Source organism: Amphichorda felina (genome assembly GCF_050947745.1).
Source record: "Amphichorda felina strain 45539 chromosome Unknown scaffold_8, whole genome shotgun sequence".
NCBI classification, from domain to species: domain Eukaryota; kingdom Fungi; phylum Ascomycota; class Sordariomycetes; order Hypocreales; family Bionectriaceae; genus Amphichorda; species Amphichorda felina.
This window is the reverse complement of record NW_028145042.1, coordinates 2,362,269-2,381,631: the sequence shown is the minus strand read 5'-3', so window position 1 is coordinate 2,381,631 and position 19,363 is coordinate 2,362,269. Positions and strand designations below refer to the sequence as shown.

General features: G+C 52.7%; 6 protein-coding genes across 6 annotated transcripts; 3 read left to right on the top strand and 3 right to left on the bottom strand.

Annotated features, from left to right (window-relative positions):
• Positions 1–3,542: 3,542 nt before the first annotated feature.
• Positions 3,543–5,085, top strand: ACO1O0_008412 (uncharacterized protein; the record flags this gene model as incomplete). The annotated part of the gene is made up of 3 exons (XM_083197776.1): positions 3,543–3,909; positions 4,020–4,228; positions 4,282–5,085. 3 exons carry the CDS (start codon positions 3,543–3,545, stop codon positions 5,083–5,085), a joined length of 1,380 nt encoding a protein of 459 aa, XP_083047244.1.
• Positions 5,086–6,180: 1,095 nt separating this feature from the next.
• ACO1O0_008411 (mitochondrial carrier domain-containing protein) lies at positions 6,181–7,223 on the bottom strand (the record flags this gene model as incomplete). Its single annotated transcript, XM_083197775.1, has 3 exons — positions 6,181–6,908; positions 6,972–7,152; positions 7,206–7,223. The coding sequence occupies 3 exons, from the start codon at positions 7,221–7,223 to the stop codon at positions 6,181–6,183; spliced, it is 927 nt and encodes a 308-aa protein (XP_083047243.1).
• A 564-nt stretch (positions 7,224–7,787) lies between these two features.
• PTC7 (type 2C protein phosphatase PTC7) lies at positions 7,788–9,037 on the bottom strand (the record flags this gene model as incomplete). The annotated part of the gene is made up of 2 exons (XM_083197774.1): positions 7,788–8,929; positions 8,983–9,037. 2 exons carry the CDS (start codon positions 9,035–9,037, stop codon positions 7,788–7,790), a joined length of 1,197 nt encoding a protein of 398 aa, XP_083047242.1.
• A 777-nt stretch (positions 9,038–9,814) lies between these two features.
• SDH2 (succinate dehydrogenase iron-sulfur protein subunit SDH2) lies at positions 9,815–10,774 on the top strand (the record flags this gene model as incomplete). The annotated part of the gene is made up of 3 exons (XM_083197773.1): positions 9,815–10,187; positions 10,244–10,395; positions 10,448–10,774. The coding sequence occupies 3 exons, from the start codon at positions 9,815–9,817 to the stop codon at positions 10,772–10,774; spliced, it is 852 nt and encodes a 283-aa protein (XP_083047241.1).
• Positions 10,775–12,969: 2,195 nt separating this feature from the next.
• On the bottom strand, positions 12,970–14,489 carry ACO1O0_008408 (uncharacterized protein; the record flags this gene model as incomplete). Its single annotated transcript, XM_083197772.1, has 3 exons — positions 12,970–13,251; positions 13,314–14,436; positions 14,485–14,489. 3 exons carry the CDS (start codon positions 14,487–14,489, stop codon positions 12,970–12,972), a joined length of 1,410 nt encoding a protein of 469 aa, XP_083047240.1.
• Positions 14,490–14,852: 363 nt separating this feature from the next.
• ALG6 (dolichyl-P-Glc:Man(9)GlcNAc(2)-PP-dolichol alpha-1,3-glucosyltransferase) lies at positions 14,853–16,686 on the top strand (the record flags this gene model as incomplete). The annotated part of the gene is made up of 2 exons (XM_083197771.1): positions 14,853–15,087; positions 15,149–16,686. The coding sequence occupies 2 exons, from the start codon at positions 14,853–14,855 to the stop codon at positions 16,684–16,686; spliced, it is 1,773 nt and encodes a 590-aa protein (XP_083047239.1).
• Between the last annotated feature and the right edge of the window lie 2,677 nt (positions 16,687–19,363).

Sequence of the window (19,363 nt, the reverse complement as noted above, 5' to 3'; positions counted from 1 at the left end):
GCCGGCAGCTGTTACCGTCGGTGGGTTAGCAGCCGGGCAGACTTTTGGCTGTAGCGGCAGATCTGCCACCAGGCCCTTTATATCCTACGACGCGCCGAAAACGCTTGGCGAAGCTCTTGAAGAAACTGAAACTGAAGATGGTGTATCTAGTGATGATGAAGAAGAGAGGCAGGCCAGACGGTACGAGCCAGCCAGCCATCGGGTTCGTAAGAGGCGGCGACATAGAAATGTGCCCTGAGGCCGTGAAAACATGCGAGTAGCTGCGCCAAGTAATAAAAGCCAATAACTACATACCCATTATTTGAATCTTTCAGATACTGTACTATACATAGGTAACTCCAATTGTGGAACGGAAGAGAGGTTGGCTCAATCAATCTATTGAGCTATCATGTCCGTGTGTGTGTAGGTGTAGCAGGACTAGGTCCTGCCCACCGAAGCTAGATATCTTGTAGGGCGATGTGGGGCGGCAGGCTACCCTTGAGTAGGGCACCTGACGTTTAACACCAATTATCTGCAAAGAACTGGACGGTGAACATGAACTCCATATACCAGCCTATACAGTAGTTTACAGTGGGCCTATTTATACCTTCCTTTCTAGTTCCATCGTGGGAAATCGCTGATTTCAGTTAGCCATGAAGCCAGTCCAAGTTAATGGTGATGATATTCGCCGACGTGAGGATCGTCTTTCCAGCTCCGGGAATGCCTGGGCAGAAGAGAATCTGCTTCTCGGTCTCCACCTATGTTGTGAACTCCGGCGAGTCTAAGAGCCATTGGCCGGTACCTGCTTGCCGACGACTGAAGAAATCGTTCTGATGAGGAGCGTAATCAGAAGCTGTAAGCTAGTTGAGGATTGTATATTGTTCGTTAAACGCTTCTCGGCTGTCATAGCGGTCGCGTAAATGATTCAGAGTGTGGTGCATTTGCTGCTGCTGTTCCCTGCCTTTTTTTTACTTCCTGGTGAATGCTTGCTGCCAGCACGACTGCATCGATCGCCACCAAGTTATTTAGGGCTAGGCATTGCCGGTGAAGATTCTCCACCGCCTCCCGTGTCTTCCCGGTACGAAAAGCTCCTTTCAGCCGCTCCTATCCAACTCGATGGCCCTGGGCACGCTTCTTCAAGTCTTCAAGGAGACTTTCTAGACCGACTCGATAGGCTGATACCATCGCCCGGGTATCTGTGTCCTGGGCTGCAGGCCCAAGCTGCGAAAGCAGCGTAGAATGCCGACCGTGGAAAGCGTCTACGAAGTCTTGATTGAGGAAGATGTTTGTGTTTGTCTCAGATAGGATAGTTTTCAGAGCTTGAAGCTCAGCCTGGAAGCTTCTGGCGTCTTCCGGCGCATCCTTCTAGTCCAGTCCGAAGTTGACGCCGATCTTGATGATCTGGCCTGCGACGCCGATAACGCTAATAATGCCGAGGGGGTTAGCCATACTGCTTGTTATTCGGGTAGGGGCGATTCAAACACAAATAAATTGAAAACTCCCAGCAAGCTTATTGAGATATTAATGACGGAAAGAAGTATGCATCAGCCCAACGGAGATTGGGGCATAGCCATCAGCAACGGCAGGCTTCTATAAGCCAATTAGACTAAGAGGTGAGTCCGTGACGACCAAGTCCAAATTCCTGTCGTGGCCAATAGCCAGGGGGAAAGCATCGATTGTTCTACGGGTCCGGAGCCAAGGTTGTAGAGTTATGTTCAGTGAGACAGTGACCATCCCGAGCTACTGCGACTTCTCCGTGAACAGCTCCGACGGATACTGACTGATGGAGTGGCACGTATCGGCGAGGCCGGGGCGTGAGGCGTCATGTTCCATATCACGCTTCTCGCCATTTTCATGGCAGACTAACCAAGTTCAGGCGGTCGCCAACAAGTGTGCAGTGACATTACGGCGGTTAAGTTGATTTTTGCGTCCTACAAGTACAATAGATCATATCATAGATATCTCTTAGACCGCATGGTACCTAGCATTCTATGTCTATCTGAGATCGACAGCCGTCTAGCGTCCTAGCTCCGTACGCGTTAGTCTCGTAGATACGACTATCAGAGAGCTAAATATAAAGATCCAGAGATTATTAGCCCTTGGTTTGATCTCGTACGGAATACAAAGGCTATATGTAAATACGAGATCTCGGTGTTGCGATAAGTGAAAGCCCACATCTGAATAAAATCTACTCCATAAGTCGAGAAATCGCTATCCGTGACGCCAAATTTGGTGGTCGTGACAGTGAGGGGCATTTGGTGGCACAGAGGTACCTTATACATTTGGCCGCTATGGAGGGGGGCAACCAACCCCTGCTACCTTGAAGATGGCCCCACCAAGTGCCTAGGCACTCCAGAGTTCCGTTTCTGGGGACGAGAAGGCTCGTTCTGGCTCTCTAGGCCACGAGCTTAAAATGGTGGCCCCTCACTTCTCTTTCTTTATGTGCGGCTCTCCTCAATACCAGCCCACCGCGAGTCGCCCCCTTGATGATTACAGTCGCAAGAGTCGTTACCGGTGGACTTAGTCTGAAGAAGATTGTCTAAGTCCATCACGGCGGTAAACATTTGAAAGTTGAGAGGACGAAATAGAGGTCGTCCTTATTACATGGAACGGCAAACAGAAAGCTTTTTTTTTTTTTTTTAAAAAAAAAAAAAAAAAAAAAAAGAAAGAAAAAGGTCTGCAAAATAGACGCGGCGGCTATAGCTAGATAGGCCTCGTAACAGACCAAAAAAAATAAAAATATAAATACGAAATTACGATAATAAGGACGAGCTCGTTTAATGTCAGGAACTGGGTTGGGTTGAGGAAGGTGAAGAGGCTGTCACAATAGCCTCGCTTGATAATAGTAGTGAGGTAGCAACTGGATCACTTGTATGAGGCACACACGATGACTGTATTTATCTCTGAAGGTCTAGGATCCAAGTTCTCAACCCTGAGGGGTAGATTCTAGCCTTATAGGCCTGTGGTGGTCACGTGTACCCCTCGCCGTAGCTTCGAGGTCTCTGACATTTAAGAAGTATGATGAATTTATAAAAAGAAACCCGCAGCTAAGGTCACCGCATTGAGTGGAATCTGTCGCTGTTTTAACAGGCATTTGAAGTATGGGAAACGGTCCCTGGGTAGTGGGCTAGCTTGTGGTACCAAAAAAGAAAAGTACTAAGAGGCGTCGTGACACAATCGAACCAAGGGAAGTCCGTGTTAGGAAGGGATTGTAGAAGACAGTAAGGGAGTCCGTCATGGGCAATTAAGCAGTTACTTGTGTTCGAAGTAGCTGTAGTCTCGCGGAGGCGCATAATGACAATGCATATGTGGAACACTCAAGATGTGATATGTTGATTGAATTTATTGAGGCTAGCTATCGAGAAGTGGCGAGGCTTTAGTCTGCCTAATTCACCACGTGATAGGTATTGATTACCGAGTCTTCAACTTTCTCTCAGCCCTGCACCACAGCAACCCAACTAAGTTGAAATTCTCTCACCCGCCAACCTGGTGTTTCAAACCCTTCATCACACTCGCCCCTTTCATCTCGCCCGTCTCTTCATCGCGCCTGCACCTGTTCCATCATGGTCGTTCCATGGCAGCCCTCCACTGGGTCTGACCAGACGATGGAGTACGAGCAAGAGGTTGAGAATTTCCTCTCCTCTGGCCAGACCACAAGAGAAGCCATCCAGGCAGGGCTCGAATTCCTTCGCGCGCGGTATGAGATTCGACAGCCGCACTCCTTGACCCCCGAACAGATCGAAGCAGAGATCGAAAGGAGGATCGCCACAGCCAAGGAGGCTCTGAAGAAGATCCGTGAAGACAGCGAGCAGATGAACAATGACGAGGCCCGAGAGCAGCTCCGGTCATTCCACCTAAACTCGATGCAATTCGCAGTATTTATGATCGCCCCTCTGGGCGACCTGAAAAGTTTCGTCAGGGACAGCGAGGGTATGGCGATCCATCGCCAGATAACTCATAGCGAGGCCCTCATGGCGTGTTGTATGCACCCAACTCCGTTTGCTCTGGACGAAAGTTGTATGCTAATATCACTGGAACAGTCCTGCAAGGCAAATTCCTGAACCAGCCGAACGAGGGAGCAAAAACCAAAGGGATTATGGGCGCCGTAAAGTCCTCTCAAGGTAAGAAGAGGAAATCGGGCACAGGTAACAACGACGACACCGGTGATGGTGGAGGTGAAGATAGTGATGATGACGGCGACCCATCATGGCAGCCCAGCCCAAAGGGACGTAGTCGGGACAAGGATGTGGTAAGACAGAAGACTAAAGGCACTTTCAAGATTTGGTCTAACACTTCTAATAGGCACGGGACCGAGAAGGTAGCATGTGTGTCATCACCCAGTCGCCCGACCCAGAGGTGTGCCATATATGGCCATTCGTCCCCACCAAGACCCAAGACGGCGTTGACAGAACCCGACGAATTCTTATGAACTCCTTGATGGCATTCGGCGGGGACTTGAGGAGCAAGCTTCTGAAGTTGATCGTCCCTATTGACGGGGAGCTTGCAGCCTCGGATAGGGCCTGGAACATGATCCCAATGAGGAAGGATATCCATAACCATTGGGGCAAGGCATATTTTGGGCTGAAGTGGATAGGTGAGCAGACCCCACGCGACGAAGCTGGTCTCACGACCGTCAAAGTCCAATGGCACTGGCTACCTAGCCGGCTTGTGGATAAGCTGCGACGCCATGACCTGCCTAAGTGTCTGCCCGTGCCCAAGGAACAGAAGCCCAACGACGCTAAGAGGCTCATCAATCTCGACGACGAAGACGCGACGGGACTGATACGCCAGGCTATGGTCAGGATCATCCGGGAGCCGAACGCGGTATCTCGCCTGCCCACTGCCGTCTCGGCCTCAACCGCTACAGTACGGGACCAGAGTGGCCATCTGGTTCAGTCAGGCCGGATCTTCATATTAAAGGTCCAGGCGGACGACCTTGACAAGACACAGGCCGTCATCGAAGCGCAATGGCTTGCCATACAGATGGCGGCCCTCTCAGGCGCTGGTGAGGTCGCGGATGACTTGGACATCAACCCGCCACCATCAATGATGCAATATGCCAAGCCCGTGACCAACCCTACGGAGACAGATACGGATACAGACTAGTGGTCCAAGGTCCAGCGCGAGTCCAAGGTCCAGCACAAGTCCAGCGTCCGGCACAAGGTGAAGGAGGTAGCAAAGAGTGGCTATTTGCGCCTCCGGTCGTCCCGTCTCAACTTACGAGGGGCACAGTCATCGCTGCCAGTACGGAAGGCGCCGGCGGGTGAGGGAACAATGAAGCATATAGATGACGCAGCAAAGACGGAGACCGGTCAGTAATGCCGTAGTTCAGTAGCAATGAAGGTTTGAGTATTGTACTCTGGAGTGCCAGTCATCTGCGTAGGCGTGGTGCACGACACGTGTAGATTCGGTGCACGACGGCGGCAACGACCTCTTGTGAAGAATTACGAGACTTGGCGTGTGAGGGACAGGTCGCAGGGTGTTAGACTTCAATATCCGTATGCGCCTTGCGGCTTGAGGAGCACAAACACAGCAGGAGGCCGCGGTCGTCGTCAAGCTCGGCGTCGGTTCTGACTGCGAGACGTGAAGTAACAGGCAAAACAGTCGATGCATCATCGGCAGACGGTGGTAGTCCGTGTGAAGCTAGCTACCAGCAACAAGTCAGACGGTAGTGATCTGCACATCGGCAGGCCACAACGACAATCCAGACAATGACGCCGCAGCTCCAGTCTGCCCATTCTTGGACGCGCTATTGGGCTTCGCTGTATGGTCCGCCATGCCTGGATTACCGCTGGCTAGATTGTCTGCCAATTCTTGGACTGCTCGGCCGAGCAGACACAGCCTAGAGTGGTTGACGAGCTTGGGGGGCAATTGGGTGTTTAGGGGGCTAGAAGGCTGATACATATTCAATCGAAGTCACTTTAATCACTTCAATTCAGTCCATGATGCCCTCAATTCAAGTGGCGGAGATCCAGATTGAAATTACATAGATGGCACTTCAACAGACACAGGAACAGGGAGGAGGAAACGGTATTGTTATCTGGCTTGTTTTCGCGGAACTGGATTTTGCATAAAAGACTGCATAAAATCCCCGCGCGGTCACCTGGCTGAGCGGTACCTGAGCTTTGGCTGAGCTGCGCTTGGGCAACAGCGGCGAGGGCGCTATGCCCAATTTGATTGCACACCAAGTCGTGGTCGTTGCTATAACTCCACCGAGTCGTCCATGTCAGGCTTCCGCCGCTTCAACCACACCTTGGCCGTGTCGTATGTCCCCAGGTACAGACCGCTCCCCAGCGCCGTCCATGCAGATCTGAACAGCCCACCGCGGAAGAATCCCCTGACCCCCCGCTCCTGATACACCGTCTTCGTCACCGTCCAAGCACCTTTCCTCCGCCTCTTGTCCTCGTCGCTGAGAGGCTCACCCGCAGCTTTCCCAGCAGACAGCATCATCCGCGTCTTGACAACATCGCTCGGGGTCGTGATAAACGCCGCCAGCGCACCCGCGCTGCCCGCACTGCCCCCGCAGATCAGCCCCGTCTCCAGGAGGCTCTTGTCATCCACGTCGGGCTCGCCGCCCCGTCTCTCCCACAGCGTCGCGCGCATGTGCTCAAACATGGGGAACTGCAGTGCCGTGAAGGGCAGGTTGCGCGCCACGAGCGCTGTGTAGCCCGTGAACAGCCTCTTGGGCGCCCCGGACCCGCCGAGTTGGCGCAGGGCCTGAAGTGACGTCGAGCCCCGGACGTGCTTTTCCCCCGCGGCGTCGCGTATCATCTGCGCGTTCTGCTTGACAACCTCGGCGGGGGCTAGCACGAGACACGATGTCATCTCTGCGATACCCGAGGCGGATGAGTGGATCAGGGGATCCGGCAAGGCCAGGGTCCGTGAGAAGATGTCCTTTGTGCTCTCATACGTCGAGAAGAAAAGCCCAGCTGTGAGTATTATATAGTCAGCACGTAGTCTGATGAGTTGAGCTCCGACAATCGTGAACACACCTGCGGGGAGTGTTGCGAGTATCACACTGCCGACGCCCTGGTACAGCCCACGTAGGGCAAAGGGCTTGATGACAGGGCCTTTTGGGTCAGGTTTGATAAAGTCCTGGCTCTGGTATCTTGTCTTGAGTGTGTCTAGCGGATAGACAAGGAGATCGACGGTAAAGGCGGCTACCGCCCCAGCCTGTTAAGGGTCATCGACATGCTTTGGGTTCATGAGGAGCCTCAGCTTCTCACCGCATAAATCTCTGCCATGGTACGTAAAATGTTATTTTGTGCTCCATCCTCAAAACATACCAAGATCTGAGAATGAAGCGAAAGTGTTGGTCGATTGTCCATGACATCATCTGTATGAATCATTGATATGGTCCCCCACGTACCCTACACCGTCGCATAGAACTCGTTGCATTGTGCTGGGGGTTTTTGGGGGGTTTCAACACTTGTTCCTTCTTCAAAAAAAGAAATACTTTAAGTGAATCATAACTCATGCTATATCCATCCAAGATGTTATGAATCCGGTACACAGGTCAACCGTCCAAAGCTAGATCTAACCTGCGAAGGGGCTCGAGTAAAATGCACCAAATGTTTCACTGGAAAATACCATGCAAGTACAGTAATGGCAAAAGAAGCAGTAACTAGTTAGCCAGATTATTATAAAGCACTAAAGTACTACCCTAGTAGATTAGGCCTTTTCGCAAACCGAGAACCTGTCCTGTATACCAGCCCGTCTATACCGACTCCGAAAGCATGTCCGCCAAACACTTGCGTTCCCCGTAATCTATGCCTGGTTCTATCGCTGATGATCATTCCGTGCGCTGATTATAATTTGCTCTTGGGAACGGCCTGCCCCTCACAAACAACGGCTACCACGACGCAGATGTCGTCGACCTTGCCTCCCCTCCAGTTCTCGTGGGGGAAGTATTTCTGCACCTCCTTGGCAAACGGGCCATCGACGCGCGTATTGACGCTTGCCTTCTTAGCGGCCCCGACAATCTGCGTCGCCAGCATGCTCTGTAGCGTCACAGGATTGCCTGCTCGGTCGGCCGTGGGCTCCGTGAATGTCTCGAACCCATCGGCAACGCGGACACCGCCCTCGTCCGAGCCCACCCACGCGCCAGTCGAAAGCATGACCTGGCTAGCGATGCGCAGGATTTCTTGATGAAAGAGATTGTCGAAGACACCATCCGTCGCAAACAAGAGGACATCACCGTTGCGCAAATCATGCTGCGTGACGTCGGCGTCACGGGGCAGGTCACTGAGCTGGGTGCCGCCATAGGTCGCCATCCTCGCGGCCAGGCTGGGTGGGACGAGGCTGAGCTGGAAGGGGGTGTTGAAGGCGTGGGTCTGAGGCTCCGAGTGGGCATGCACAGCATTGAGGCGGAGCTGCAAGAACCCCGAGTCGCCTAGGTTGGCTACGTCTAGCGTACCGTCAGGCTCGGCAATGGCGACACAGGCGGTGCTGCCGCCAGCTCGCACGCGCCCATCATGGCAGATGCCATCGTATCCCTTCTGCATGAGCTGCCGCGCAGTTAACCGATGCTGTGTGTTCTCGGTCTGTGTCACTCGAGCTGCCCGCGCCATATAGCCGCAGAGGCCGTGGGAGAAGTCAGCAGGATCAACCCCCGAGTCCACCCATCCGCCGACACCGTCTGCCACTCCGAAGGCGACAGCTCCAGGGGTCTTGGTGCAGCTGACAAAGAAGGCATCCTGCCCGGACTCGACGCGGAGGGTTTGGTCGAAGCAGAGCGGGGGTTCGATCTGGCGGTGGTTGGGATTAAAGTGGTAGACGTGGTGTGAAGGGTCGTATGGATAATCTTTCGCAACAAACGACGCGGCGATCTGGTAGAGGAATTTGTTGGCGGTTTTCGTGGTCGAGTACCAGCGGGGGTGAGGGTTTAGTATGCGGATCGGGGACGGATATATCGGAGACCATCTTTTATGGTTCAGAGGGGTGCTGGAGACTGGGAAGTCGATAAGTATCTGGCCGCACGGTGGGCGACATACAGAAACTTACATAGGCCAATCATACGAGATGTCTTGGAGGATGAAATGTGACGAAAGCCAACCATGATGATGGTAGGTTGGGGGATCTGGTGTTGAAGCCGATGGTGATGCGCCTGCGCGTTTCTTTGTGCTGTCGATCAAATCTAGAGTCGTAGTCGTGGCATGATGAGGCCAGGTCGTATGCAAGGTAAGCTGGAAAGAGAGACAGGATAAATAAAGAACGTTGACACTCAAGGCTTAAATTGTTGGAGGTCCAAAGCGAAATATTATGCCACTTGGCGGTTTGTTGAAAGTCCAAATCTTGTGCCACGAGTTCCACGACCTTGGATTTCCCGGAAGCTTGGACCGGCTCGCATGGCATCGGCTGGGTGCATGATTGGCATGGCAAAATGGTCGCAATCCCGATCCAAAATGTGGGGATAGAAACGGCTGTAAATAATTGTTAGCCGTGATTCTGCCGGTTGTCACAAGATGCAACGAGTGCTGTTCCGAAATTCTCCTTCCGTGCCGAATTGACAATGAACTGCACCTGATTGGTCAAAATGGCTCCTCCCTTGGCGAACCAGGCCAACCTTAGCCGAGGATGGACGCCAGCTGTTTGGCCGCATCTTGTTCCTCTAGAAATTCATGACGATACGACATCTCGCCGACAAACGAACGACGCCACTTTGAATAATCATCGTTGGCGTTCCTGAGGCGGTTTCCTCGTCTTCAATTGAACCTCCCAGAAGGCTGCCTTAGCCATAACGCTTCTGCCGGATAAAGTCCGCACCTGCCGAGGCCGTTTCTCAAGCGACCACTCCATCACAACCGCAACTTGTGCGCAATAAACCGCCATCGCCATGTCTGCTCTCCGCTCTTCGTCCACCCGCATCCTCGGGGCCTCTGCCGCCGCGAGGGCGACGTTCCGCCCCGCCGGCGCCGTCTTCACGCGTTCCATGGCTTCCGTCAGCGAGGCTCCCGCCCAGACCGAGACCCAGCCCAGGATGAAGAAGTTCCAGATCTACCGCTGGAACCCCGACAAGCCTACCGAGAAGCCGCACATGCAGACCTATACTCTGGATCTCAACAAGACGGGACCTATGGTTCTGGATGCCATCATCCGCATCAAGAACGAGCTCGACCCGACCCTGACCTTCCGGAGGAGTTGCCGTGAGGGTATCTGCGGTAGCTGTGCCATGAACATCAACGGCCAGAACACCCTGGCTTGCCTGTGTATGTGATGGGTTGAAGCCTTGTGCTGTAGCGAAACTGTTTGCTGACTCGTTTAGGCCGCATCCCCGCCGAGTCCAACGACGACGTCAAGCTCTACCCCCTGCCTCACACCTACGTCGTCAAGGACCTCGTCCCTGACCTGACGCATTTCTACAAGCAATACAAGTCCATCAAGCCCTACCTCCAGCGCGACACGCCCTCCCCTGACGTATGTCTCCTGTACACCAGCGTTGCACGGACCTATCACTGACACCATGTAGGGCAAGGAGTACCGCCAGAGCAAGGAGGACCGCAAGAAGCTCGACGGCCTCTACGAGTGCATTCTCTGCGCCTGCTGCTCGACCTCGTGCCCGTCGTACTGGTGGAACTCGGAAGAGTACCTCGGCCCCGCCATCCTGCTCCAGTCCTACCGCTGGCTGGCCGACTCGCGTGACGAGCGCACCGCCGAGCGCAAGACCAACCTCGAGAACTCGATGAGCCTGTACCGTTGCCACACCATCCTCAACTGCACGCGCGCCTGCCCCAAGGGTCTGAATCCTGGTAAGGCCATTGCCGAGATCAAGAAGCAGATGGCTCTTGGCTCGTAGACGGTTCCAGGATGTTGAAGGGGGGGGGGAGGGGGGGTTTGATAAGGTGTATTTGAGGTAGCAGATGTGTGGTGAGTAAAAGAGCTTGGAGAGACTTTTCTGTGCCCCGACGCGCTCCCACCGAGCGGGCTCTTATGTATAAGCATGGATGGAGTTGCGATACATTGTTCTGTTAAGGGGATAGTAAAAATTTACTATGTTTACATTGTTCCTGTTCCTGTTCCTGTTCCCGTTTCATCTTATTTTATACCAGACAGACTTTTCTTTGCGAACCGCCACCAACGATGTCCCAACACGGAGTCAGAAAATAAGGCATTTGTGCTACTATTTGGCAATAATCGAGTTAACTCCAAGGCCCGAATCCTGCCCGAGTAACTAGACGAGAATCGCCACTGATGCTATTCCGTGTCATCCGTGTGAATCGACTCTGTATTGCAACTGACGTCAGCGTGCGACGTGGTCATCTTCAATGGTCCTAATAAGAGACGTGAAGGAGTGATGTGGTCCTATAGCCAGTCATTCTACGAGTCTGCTAGTCTGAATGAGACAGTGAATCAGTTCAGACCAAGCCCTATATCAATTCTTATGTTGCCCTCCTCCACCCACTTGCCCGGATTCCCCGGACGGAGAAAGCCTACCCTAGATATCGCGCTCACCGCTCGCCGAGAAGGTAACTAGACACCATGCTAGGTCTTGTTACCTTTGCTCTCCTGGACTTGTCTTATTCAAGCCCAACAACGATATCGGATGATTGTTCAACCCGCACGATCTGTCTCGATGGCGTCAATGACTGCGGAATTCGATGGGGAACGTGAGTCTTGGCTCGTCTAGGATCATCGTTTGCTAGGGCTTACATGTTATAGATGCATTCCCGACTGTCGACCGTTAAATTATACCACTCCCCCGTGTACTACATCGAGTACACCACAGACCACACTACCGGCACCTACGACGACTGCTACGAGCACTAGTAGTTACCAACCGATTACGATCTGCAAGGACTATGTTGATCCCTGCGGGCAGAAGTATGGAGGGCAAGTTATCTGAGTTGCGAGATTCTGAGGAGTTAAGGAGCTGATATGAGAAAGTTGTTATAACATCTGTAAAGCAGAGCCTTCTTGGACAAGATCGTCTTGTTCCATCGAGGTGGATACAAACACCGATATCACTGTCACCCTCGTGGATCCTACGACAGCCTATGGTTAATTTACTGGGGCAGCGAAATAAAATGGTCTGGGTTGGTCGTAATATGGCCTTTGTAGGTTGGAGACATGGTGTATCTTAATGCGTCGATGTTGGTCGAGCCGCGAGAAAGACTTGATCACCTTAGATTTAGCAGCGTTTTATTCTTCCTAGCAGGCTTTCTGTCAAGTTCATTATATTAAGCCGATCATGCTTTGTAGCGTATCGTCATACCAGTCCATCAGCCAGATTCTCGGAAGTCCCTAAATCGTAGTTAGTCCAAGTCAGCTCATCAAAGGCGGCGGACAGACATCCTTCTCAATACCTGGATGTATTTATGCTAGAGTTAGTGCCAAGTGAGAATGTCATTGGTTTGATGTCTAGGTATGAACTCCTCCGCTCTCTGATTTTCTCAAATACGTCTTGCAAAATAGGTAGGTCTTCATCTGCATGTACGGTGAGAACAGGAGCCTGTAAGCCTAGTTCACTTCAAGATCTCAGGGGGCATCAACTACCTAAATAAATACTGCGTGACGACATCAACCGCTGTACCAGTCCGTCAGGGCCTGGAGACCGTCTTCCCGTGGCCAAATAATGATTTGCTTCCCTGGCTCATCCCTGTGTCCTGTGGCATGGGGAAGTGCGCTAAACCAACAGATTCAATGGATCTGGCCTGTCGTTTCCTTATCCCACGTCGGATCCTGGGTAGCTCTTGCCGGCTGCATAGGTAGCTCCTGTTACGCCCGTGGCCTTAGGACAAACGATCTGTGCAGTCGCTGAGATCCATACGTTCCCCAAGGTCCAATGAGAAGGGTAGGATCCCGTGGACGCATCAAATGATACTGTGTTGAGGCAACTGTGACCTTGAGGGGGCGCAAATAGCTGGTATAGGTGCTCGCGGAACAAAACGCAAGTGGCCTTGGACGAGGGGTTTGGGCTCGATTTGATGGTGACGGTACTTCGAATCGCTTCGTAAGAACTCTTATCTCCGTCGCGGCCGAATTTTCCGGACCCTAATAATAGGTGTTTGAACTAGCAGCAGTCGAGCTGCGCCCGTAATCGCTCGCAGAGGCACCCGGAAAGCCGCCCACAGGAGGTATGGGAGGGCTTTTCATATCTTCGTCCGAGCTCATATCTTGAGTGAACTCATCGTTGGCGTCTGGGGGAGCGCGCATGGCCTCAAGCACATGTCCATCCAGGGAGGGAGGATGGTACTCTGGTATACTGTGGATCTCCCGTCCCGACGGCATCTTGTTTAATAGCGAGTTGACCGAGGGTACTAATTTAGTGTTCATCTGTGTTGCATGTGAGTTCTGAGAAGTTTGATTTTCGCCGGTGAGGTGATCGGGAGTCTTACCGTGTCGTTGATCTTGTTCCATTTCTCATCAAGCATTTCAATAACTCGGGTTTCCTCCAACTTTCCTGCATCGGCACCCCATGCCCTCTCCTTTTCTATACGTCGATCCTCCATCATCTCAGACAACTCTTTCTTGAAGCGCCCAAGACTGAGGCCCTTCTTGGAACCTTTGATATCAACACCAAGCCCCTGGAGGCCTGCTTGGAGCCAGCCGATGCCCTCAGCCGTTTGGCCTCCTAGCTCAGCATCAATTCCTAGAAAGCGGCATGCCTTTGCTCGACTTGTTTGCCTGAAGTCCTCGATATACTTTGTGACACTGCTGTCCAACTTGCTAGACCCAATAACACTCGCCTGTGCTAGTGATAGCGCCCGGGAGGCATGCTCTGAGGCTGCCAGGCACAAGCGGGCATAGAGGTGTGCGCGGACCTTGGGGATCTCAGGGGACTTAAACATCCACTCCTTGTCGGTCTTGTTCCTATCCTGGGCAACGGCAGCTGGATACGGATCATCCTTCAACACAGCCAAAATTGTCGCCTCCGCATGAGCCAAAGAGGCCATAGCCCCTACCGTCGTCTGAGCAACATCGACGCAAGGTGGATCCACTATTGCCCGCTCCGCCCGGTTGGCGGCATATTTGAAGATCGAGGCAGAGGTTAATAGTAGTTTGGTGGCCGTTGATATGGAAGTAGTGCGTTCCTGAGGACCGACAAACTCATTCGTGGTGGCATATAGGGGTTGTAGGACAGCTCTGGCCTCCTGGACATAGGTGAAGGCCAGTGCGGAAAGGACGAAGCCAAGCTCATGCTCTAGAGAGTGAATTCTAACCCGAGACCTGTCCCGACCTGGGACAACCTCACCGGACAGAGTTGGTCTCCATTTGATAGTAAACTTATCCTTTGGCCTGACACGGACAATTTGGCCAGACGGGAGGCTCTTGTCGTTGAGGCCAGCGTCAAGGGCGATGAGATACGGTAGGTAATCGTTCAAGGCTGTCCTCACTACCGTAAGGTTGCCAATCTGAGAAGAAGCATCTAGCCGTTTGTGTCGTTTCAGCGCATCCTTTGCAACTCCACGATATGTGCTTGCGTTATGAGGCAGTGAGGGGTGAGAGTCGCATTCGAAGCTGGGTGAGAATGAGAACGATGAGGTGCTCGGGACAAGAAACGGAAACGGCATCGTAAACGATAGAAGGCGAACTTAATAAAGCAAACGATCACTTTTGGCGACCGACCAAGGATTAAACAAACAGCGATGATTTGCAAAGGCAGTGCAAAGAAACGAATGGTCGCCGAACTAATGGTCTCTTTCCTTGGTTGCGCGTTCCTGCCCAGTTGATGTCAACACCGTGCTGGGTACAGTGTAAATGGTCTCGACACTGTGAAACCAGACCGCCGAAGTTGAGCCGATTACAGCTCCCAGGTACGTACGATCCGGAGAGCTCCCCTAGCCTGCAGACCCACTATAAGTCTGGAACTTCGCGAGCAGCTCAACACGGTCCCACGAATTGCGAGAGCTCAACGTCGCATCAATGTCGTGAAGATGGCGTCGCACAGCCCCTCACCACACAAGCCCAGGCGCAAGGCCAAGAGGCCCGGCCATGTCTCTGAAAACCTCGTCCGTTCGCGCTCCGAGACTCTCGTCAGGACCCCGTCCTTCCCGCTGGCGGCCTTCCTCTGGCCAGCGAGGACATCGGCGTCACCATGGGAAGTGATTCCACTGATCCTCATGGTCACCGGCCTGTTTCGCTGGGCAGCCGGTCTCTGGGGATACTCGGGTAAGGCGCAATGGCTCTAACATGGATATGTCTCAGGAGGGGCTGACATGATCTACCTTAGGCTTTAATCGACCGCCCTTATTCGGAGACTACGAGGCCCAGCGACACTGGATGGAGATCACGACTCACCTTCCCATCTCGCAGTGGTACTTTCATGACCTCCAGTGGTGGGGTCTCGACTACCCTCCCTTGACAGCCTACCACAGCTGGATCTTGGGCAAGATAGGAGCCCTCATCAACCCCGAGTGGTTCGCTCTCTTCACGTCCCGAGGATCCGATGACACAACGCTCAAGGTCTTCATGCGGGCCACGGTTATTGTGTCGGAATACCTGACATATGTGCCCGCTGCCGTGGTATTTGTCCGTCGCTATGGCCGCCTCAGTGGCACTTCTAGCTGGACAGCCTATCTCGCCCTCGTCGCGATTCTGATGCAGCCATCCACGATCCTCGTCGACCACGTCCACTTCCAGTATAACACGGTCATGTTAGGGTTCGTGCTTGCGTCCATGTCAAGCCTTTTGGCGGAGCGCTACAAGTGGTCGGCCGTTTTCTTCGTCGGAGCTCTCATGTTCAAGCAAATGGCGCTGTACTACGCCTTTACCGTCTTTGCCTATCTCCTTGGGCGGTGCGTTTTTCCTCGCATCAATCCAACCAGGCTGTTTGGGATTGCTCTCGTCACATTGGCGACCTATGCTGTCATTGTTTTGCCCCTTATTCTAGGCACTCTCTACGATGCGCAGCGTGGAATCACCTCACGACCTGAGCTCGACGGTCCTCCGCCACCCCTCCCCATGTTTCCTTGGGTCACCAAGTTTATCGATACCAACGCATTCTACTACCCGGTTGTACAAGTGCTGGTCCAAGTATTGCACCGCGTCTTCCCTTTCTCACGCGGGCTGTTTGAAGACAAGGTTGCCAACTTTTGGTGCGCCCTCAACGTTGTGCTCAAGATTCGAAACTACCCAGTCGAGCTGCTCCAAAAGGGGGCACTGGGTCTTACACTGTTGTCAATCCTCCCGCCAAACATCATCATCTTTCTCAGGCCCCGGAAGACGGCCATGCCCCTGGCCTTTGCCACGACTGCTTGGGGTTTCTTCCTCTTCAGCTGGCAAGTCCACGAGAAGAGTGTCCTCCTGCCCCTGATGCCAATGACGCTCCTCCTTGCCGGAAAACAGGGGATGAATAGGGAGATCCGAGTCTGGGTGGGGTTCGCCAACATTCTCGGTGCCTGGACTATGTTCCCCTTGCTGCACCGCGTCGATTTGCGCATCCCATACGCTGTTCTCACACTGCTGTGGGCATATCTCTTGGGTCTCCCGCCCACCTCGTGGCAAGTCTATTTTGATGAGCACCGCACGACCTGGACACAGCTCTTAACTGCTGTGCTGCACACCTGTTTTTACGTCCTCATGGGCGTCTGGCACGTGTTGGAGGCATTCGTTCTCCCACCCATCGGGAAGCCCGATCTGTGGGTAGTGGCGAATGTTGGCGTTGGCGTGGCAGGCTTTGGACTCTGCTATCTGTGGTGCTTGTGGAGGCTCCTGCTTGACAGTGACATCCTGCCAGCATGGGGGAAATCCAAGAAGAAGACGCAATGACGACGCAGGCTATCCCCCGGCAACCGGTGATAGATCTGAAGTGGCCGAGGCCAAATGGCCAAAGCAACATGTCCAAATTGGGAGTGGCCGCGATGACGCAGCCTATGGCAGGTCGGAGCCGAACAGCGGACCCAAAGCCTCGTCTACTCCCGTTGGGACTCCTTATCCAACGACTAATTAGATCAAAAGATACCCAATATAAACAAAAAGGAAATCTAGAATCTCGGTTCCATTTCAAGCAAAGCCTTTCCGTGCTAGACGTCCGCCAACTAAATTATGTGGTTTGTAGGACAATGTTTTGCACTCCATACGATCCTACAGTCATCCTTGCGTTGTGAAGGCTTTTTCTTGATCGTCTTTGAAATGCGTTATGACGCTGGTATGGTTTCTTGGGGCATGGGTCGAGACGAAAATGGGAGCATGACTTCATTCATCGTGGTCTATGCATGGTATTGTCGGCAATCCTCAACAGTGAATGACCACAAATATGATCCCTTGCCGCCGACGCCCTAATATATAGAATGAGCTCGAAACTTGCATGCATTTATACCATGTCATTCGGCTAAGTCCGCTGCTCTTTACACATTTGCCTTGAGGTGGACATGTAGTCACAGGGTGGCCTTTTGGGGGGTCGCGGGTTACGCTTGGCTTTTACTGATATTGGTAGATAGAAAAAGAGCTTAAAAGCATAATAAAATTGAATATTACCGACCTAGTGTTTGTGGAAGCACTTTCTCCCCATTTAGCGCTCTACTGTGGCCTCGGTGTTGAGAATCTGGTGGTACATATACACGACTTTCGAGATGTAACAACCCTGATTTTTTCCCAAGCTTTGAATAACTGGAATTTAGTTGGATTGAACATAATGAGTATCAATTTCTATGCTCTGGAACTCAGAATTGCGGAGAGGGACCGAGTCTCTGGAACCCCCTTGGAACCCGTCACCATCTGTTTGTTGGCCACGGGTCGTTTGACAAACATAGATATCAAACCTATGATGCAACCGCCAAGGGGCTGACTCTAATTCTGATCCATCCCTCTAGGTACTATTATCCCTTGTATGGGTACCTCTGGGTTTCTTGGCAAGGGACGGTCAAGGGATGGGATTGCACCAGGCCTCAAGAAGTTGCTGTCCCCTGATACCCATGTCATTCGTACGTAGCTTTATGCTGTGTTTTCGAGACAAGACTGTGAAAACTTTGTCGGATGCCTCGTCGAATTTCAAGGAGCTACCATGAGACTGGCATTTTGGGCATGGCTGGTTCTGCCCAACCTCAGAGCTCACGCCCACCAAATTACTCAGAAACCGGGAGAAGCACCGCCCGAGAACACAGACAGTCCAGTGCCACCTCCAGTGTCAGTGGGTACCGCAACGCACACAATAACAGTTGGAGCTGTGGGTTAAGTTCTCCATCCTAGAGAGCGGACATTAGCTGATCATCTCAAGCAGGAAAAATACGGAATACAGCCCAATAGGACGGATGCCAACGTCGGTGATTTCATAGAATGGGAGTTCCACTCTGGAGCGCATTGGATCATCAAGGGAGACTTTGACTTTCCGTGTATCCCTTACGAATACTTCGGTACCGACCGCGTAGGCTTCTCTAGTGGAGAGAAATGGGGAGATAAGGATCAAGATGTTGTGAGCAGCCGAATCGAAAACTAGTTGTAGCCGATGGAAGTCTGACAGAATTACCGCAGAAACCAATCTATCGGAAACTGTTAAACTACACGGAACCCATACTTTTCTACTCAGGGGCACCGGGTGCCTGTGTTGATCACCAAATGATGGGAGTTATCAACCCCGTAACTGCCGCACCAGATTACACCTATATATCACTTGCTGACATGGAAGCAGGAAGGTCTTACGAATCTCGTCAACTGGAAGAAGAGAGCGGAAGAGAAGGCCAAATTCCAACTGCGCCCCGGCGATCCGTGGCCGAGTGACCAGACCCCGCCGATTGGGGCCGCATCAGATATCCCGACCGAGACCGCATCTGATACACCGTCTGAGACGGCTGCAAACAACGACAAAGAGGAAACTCCTGCTCCTACAGGCGGGAAGGAACAGAACATAGCAGTCGAGTTGAGCAATGGCGCGATAGCTGGAGTATCCGTTGGTGCAGCGACCTTCCTGGTGTTGGCGGGAGTTTTAATATTCTACTGCGGGCGTCGAGCAGGTATCGATATTGCCTTTCGTGATTCTGAGAAAGACCCCGGGGCTGGGAGCGACAACAACACTGCCAGTTCGAAGTCGGCAGCCGGGGGGAACCCGCCCAGGCCTCCTCGAACACTATCAATGGAGAACTTGAGACCGGTTATAGAAACGTCTGGCCAGGGTCATAGCCTGACTCGGACCGGGAGTCCCAGTGTCTCCATAGAGAGGCGGGTGCCTCCGCCGATGAACTCGTACAGGAATCTTTCCCTGGGGCAAGTTTCTTCGCCAACGGTGAGCTCGTCGAGGCCGCATGAGTTTTTATACTAGTGAGTGTACCTGCCGAAGTCTCCAGCCGCAGCTGGGTACTAATAATATACGCCAGTAACCCGAGCTTGCAAAACTATGCGAGATCTCCATCGAGTCAATACTCTGAGAGGAGACGTACTCTTGTAGAGCTCCCCACTTCACCCACCCGAGGACATTCCCCGTTGGCCCCGTTGGCCTCGAAGTTTGAACACA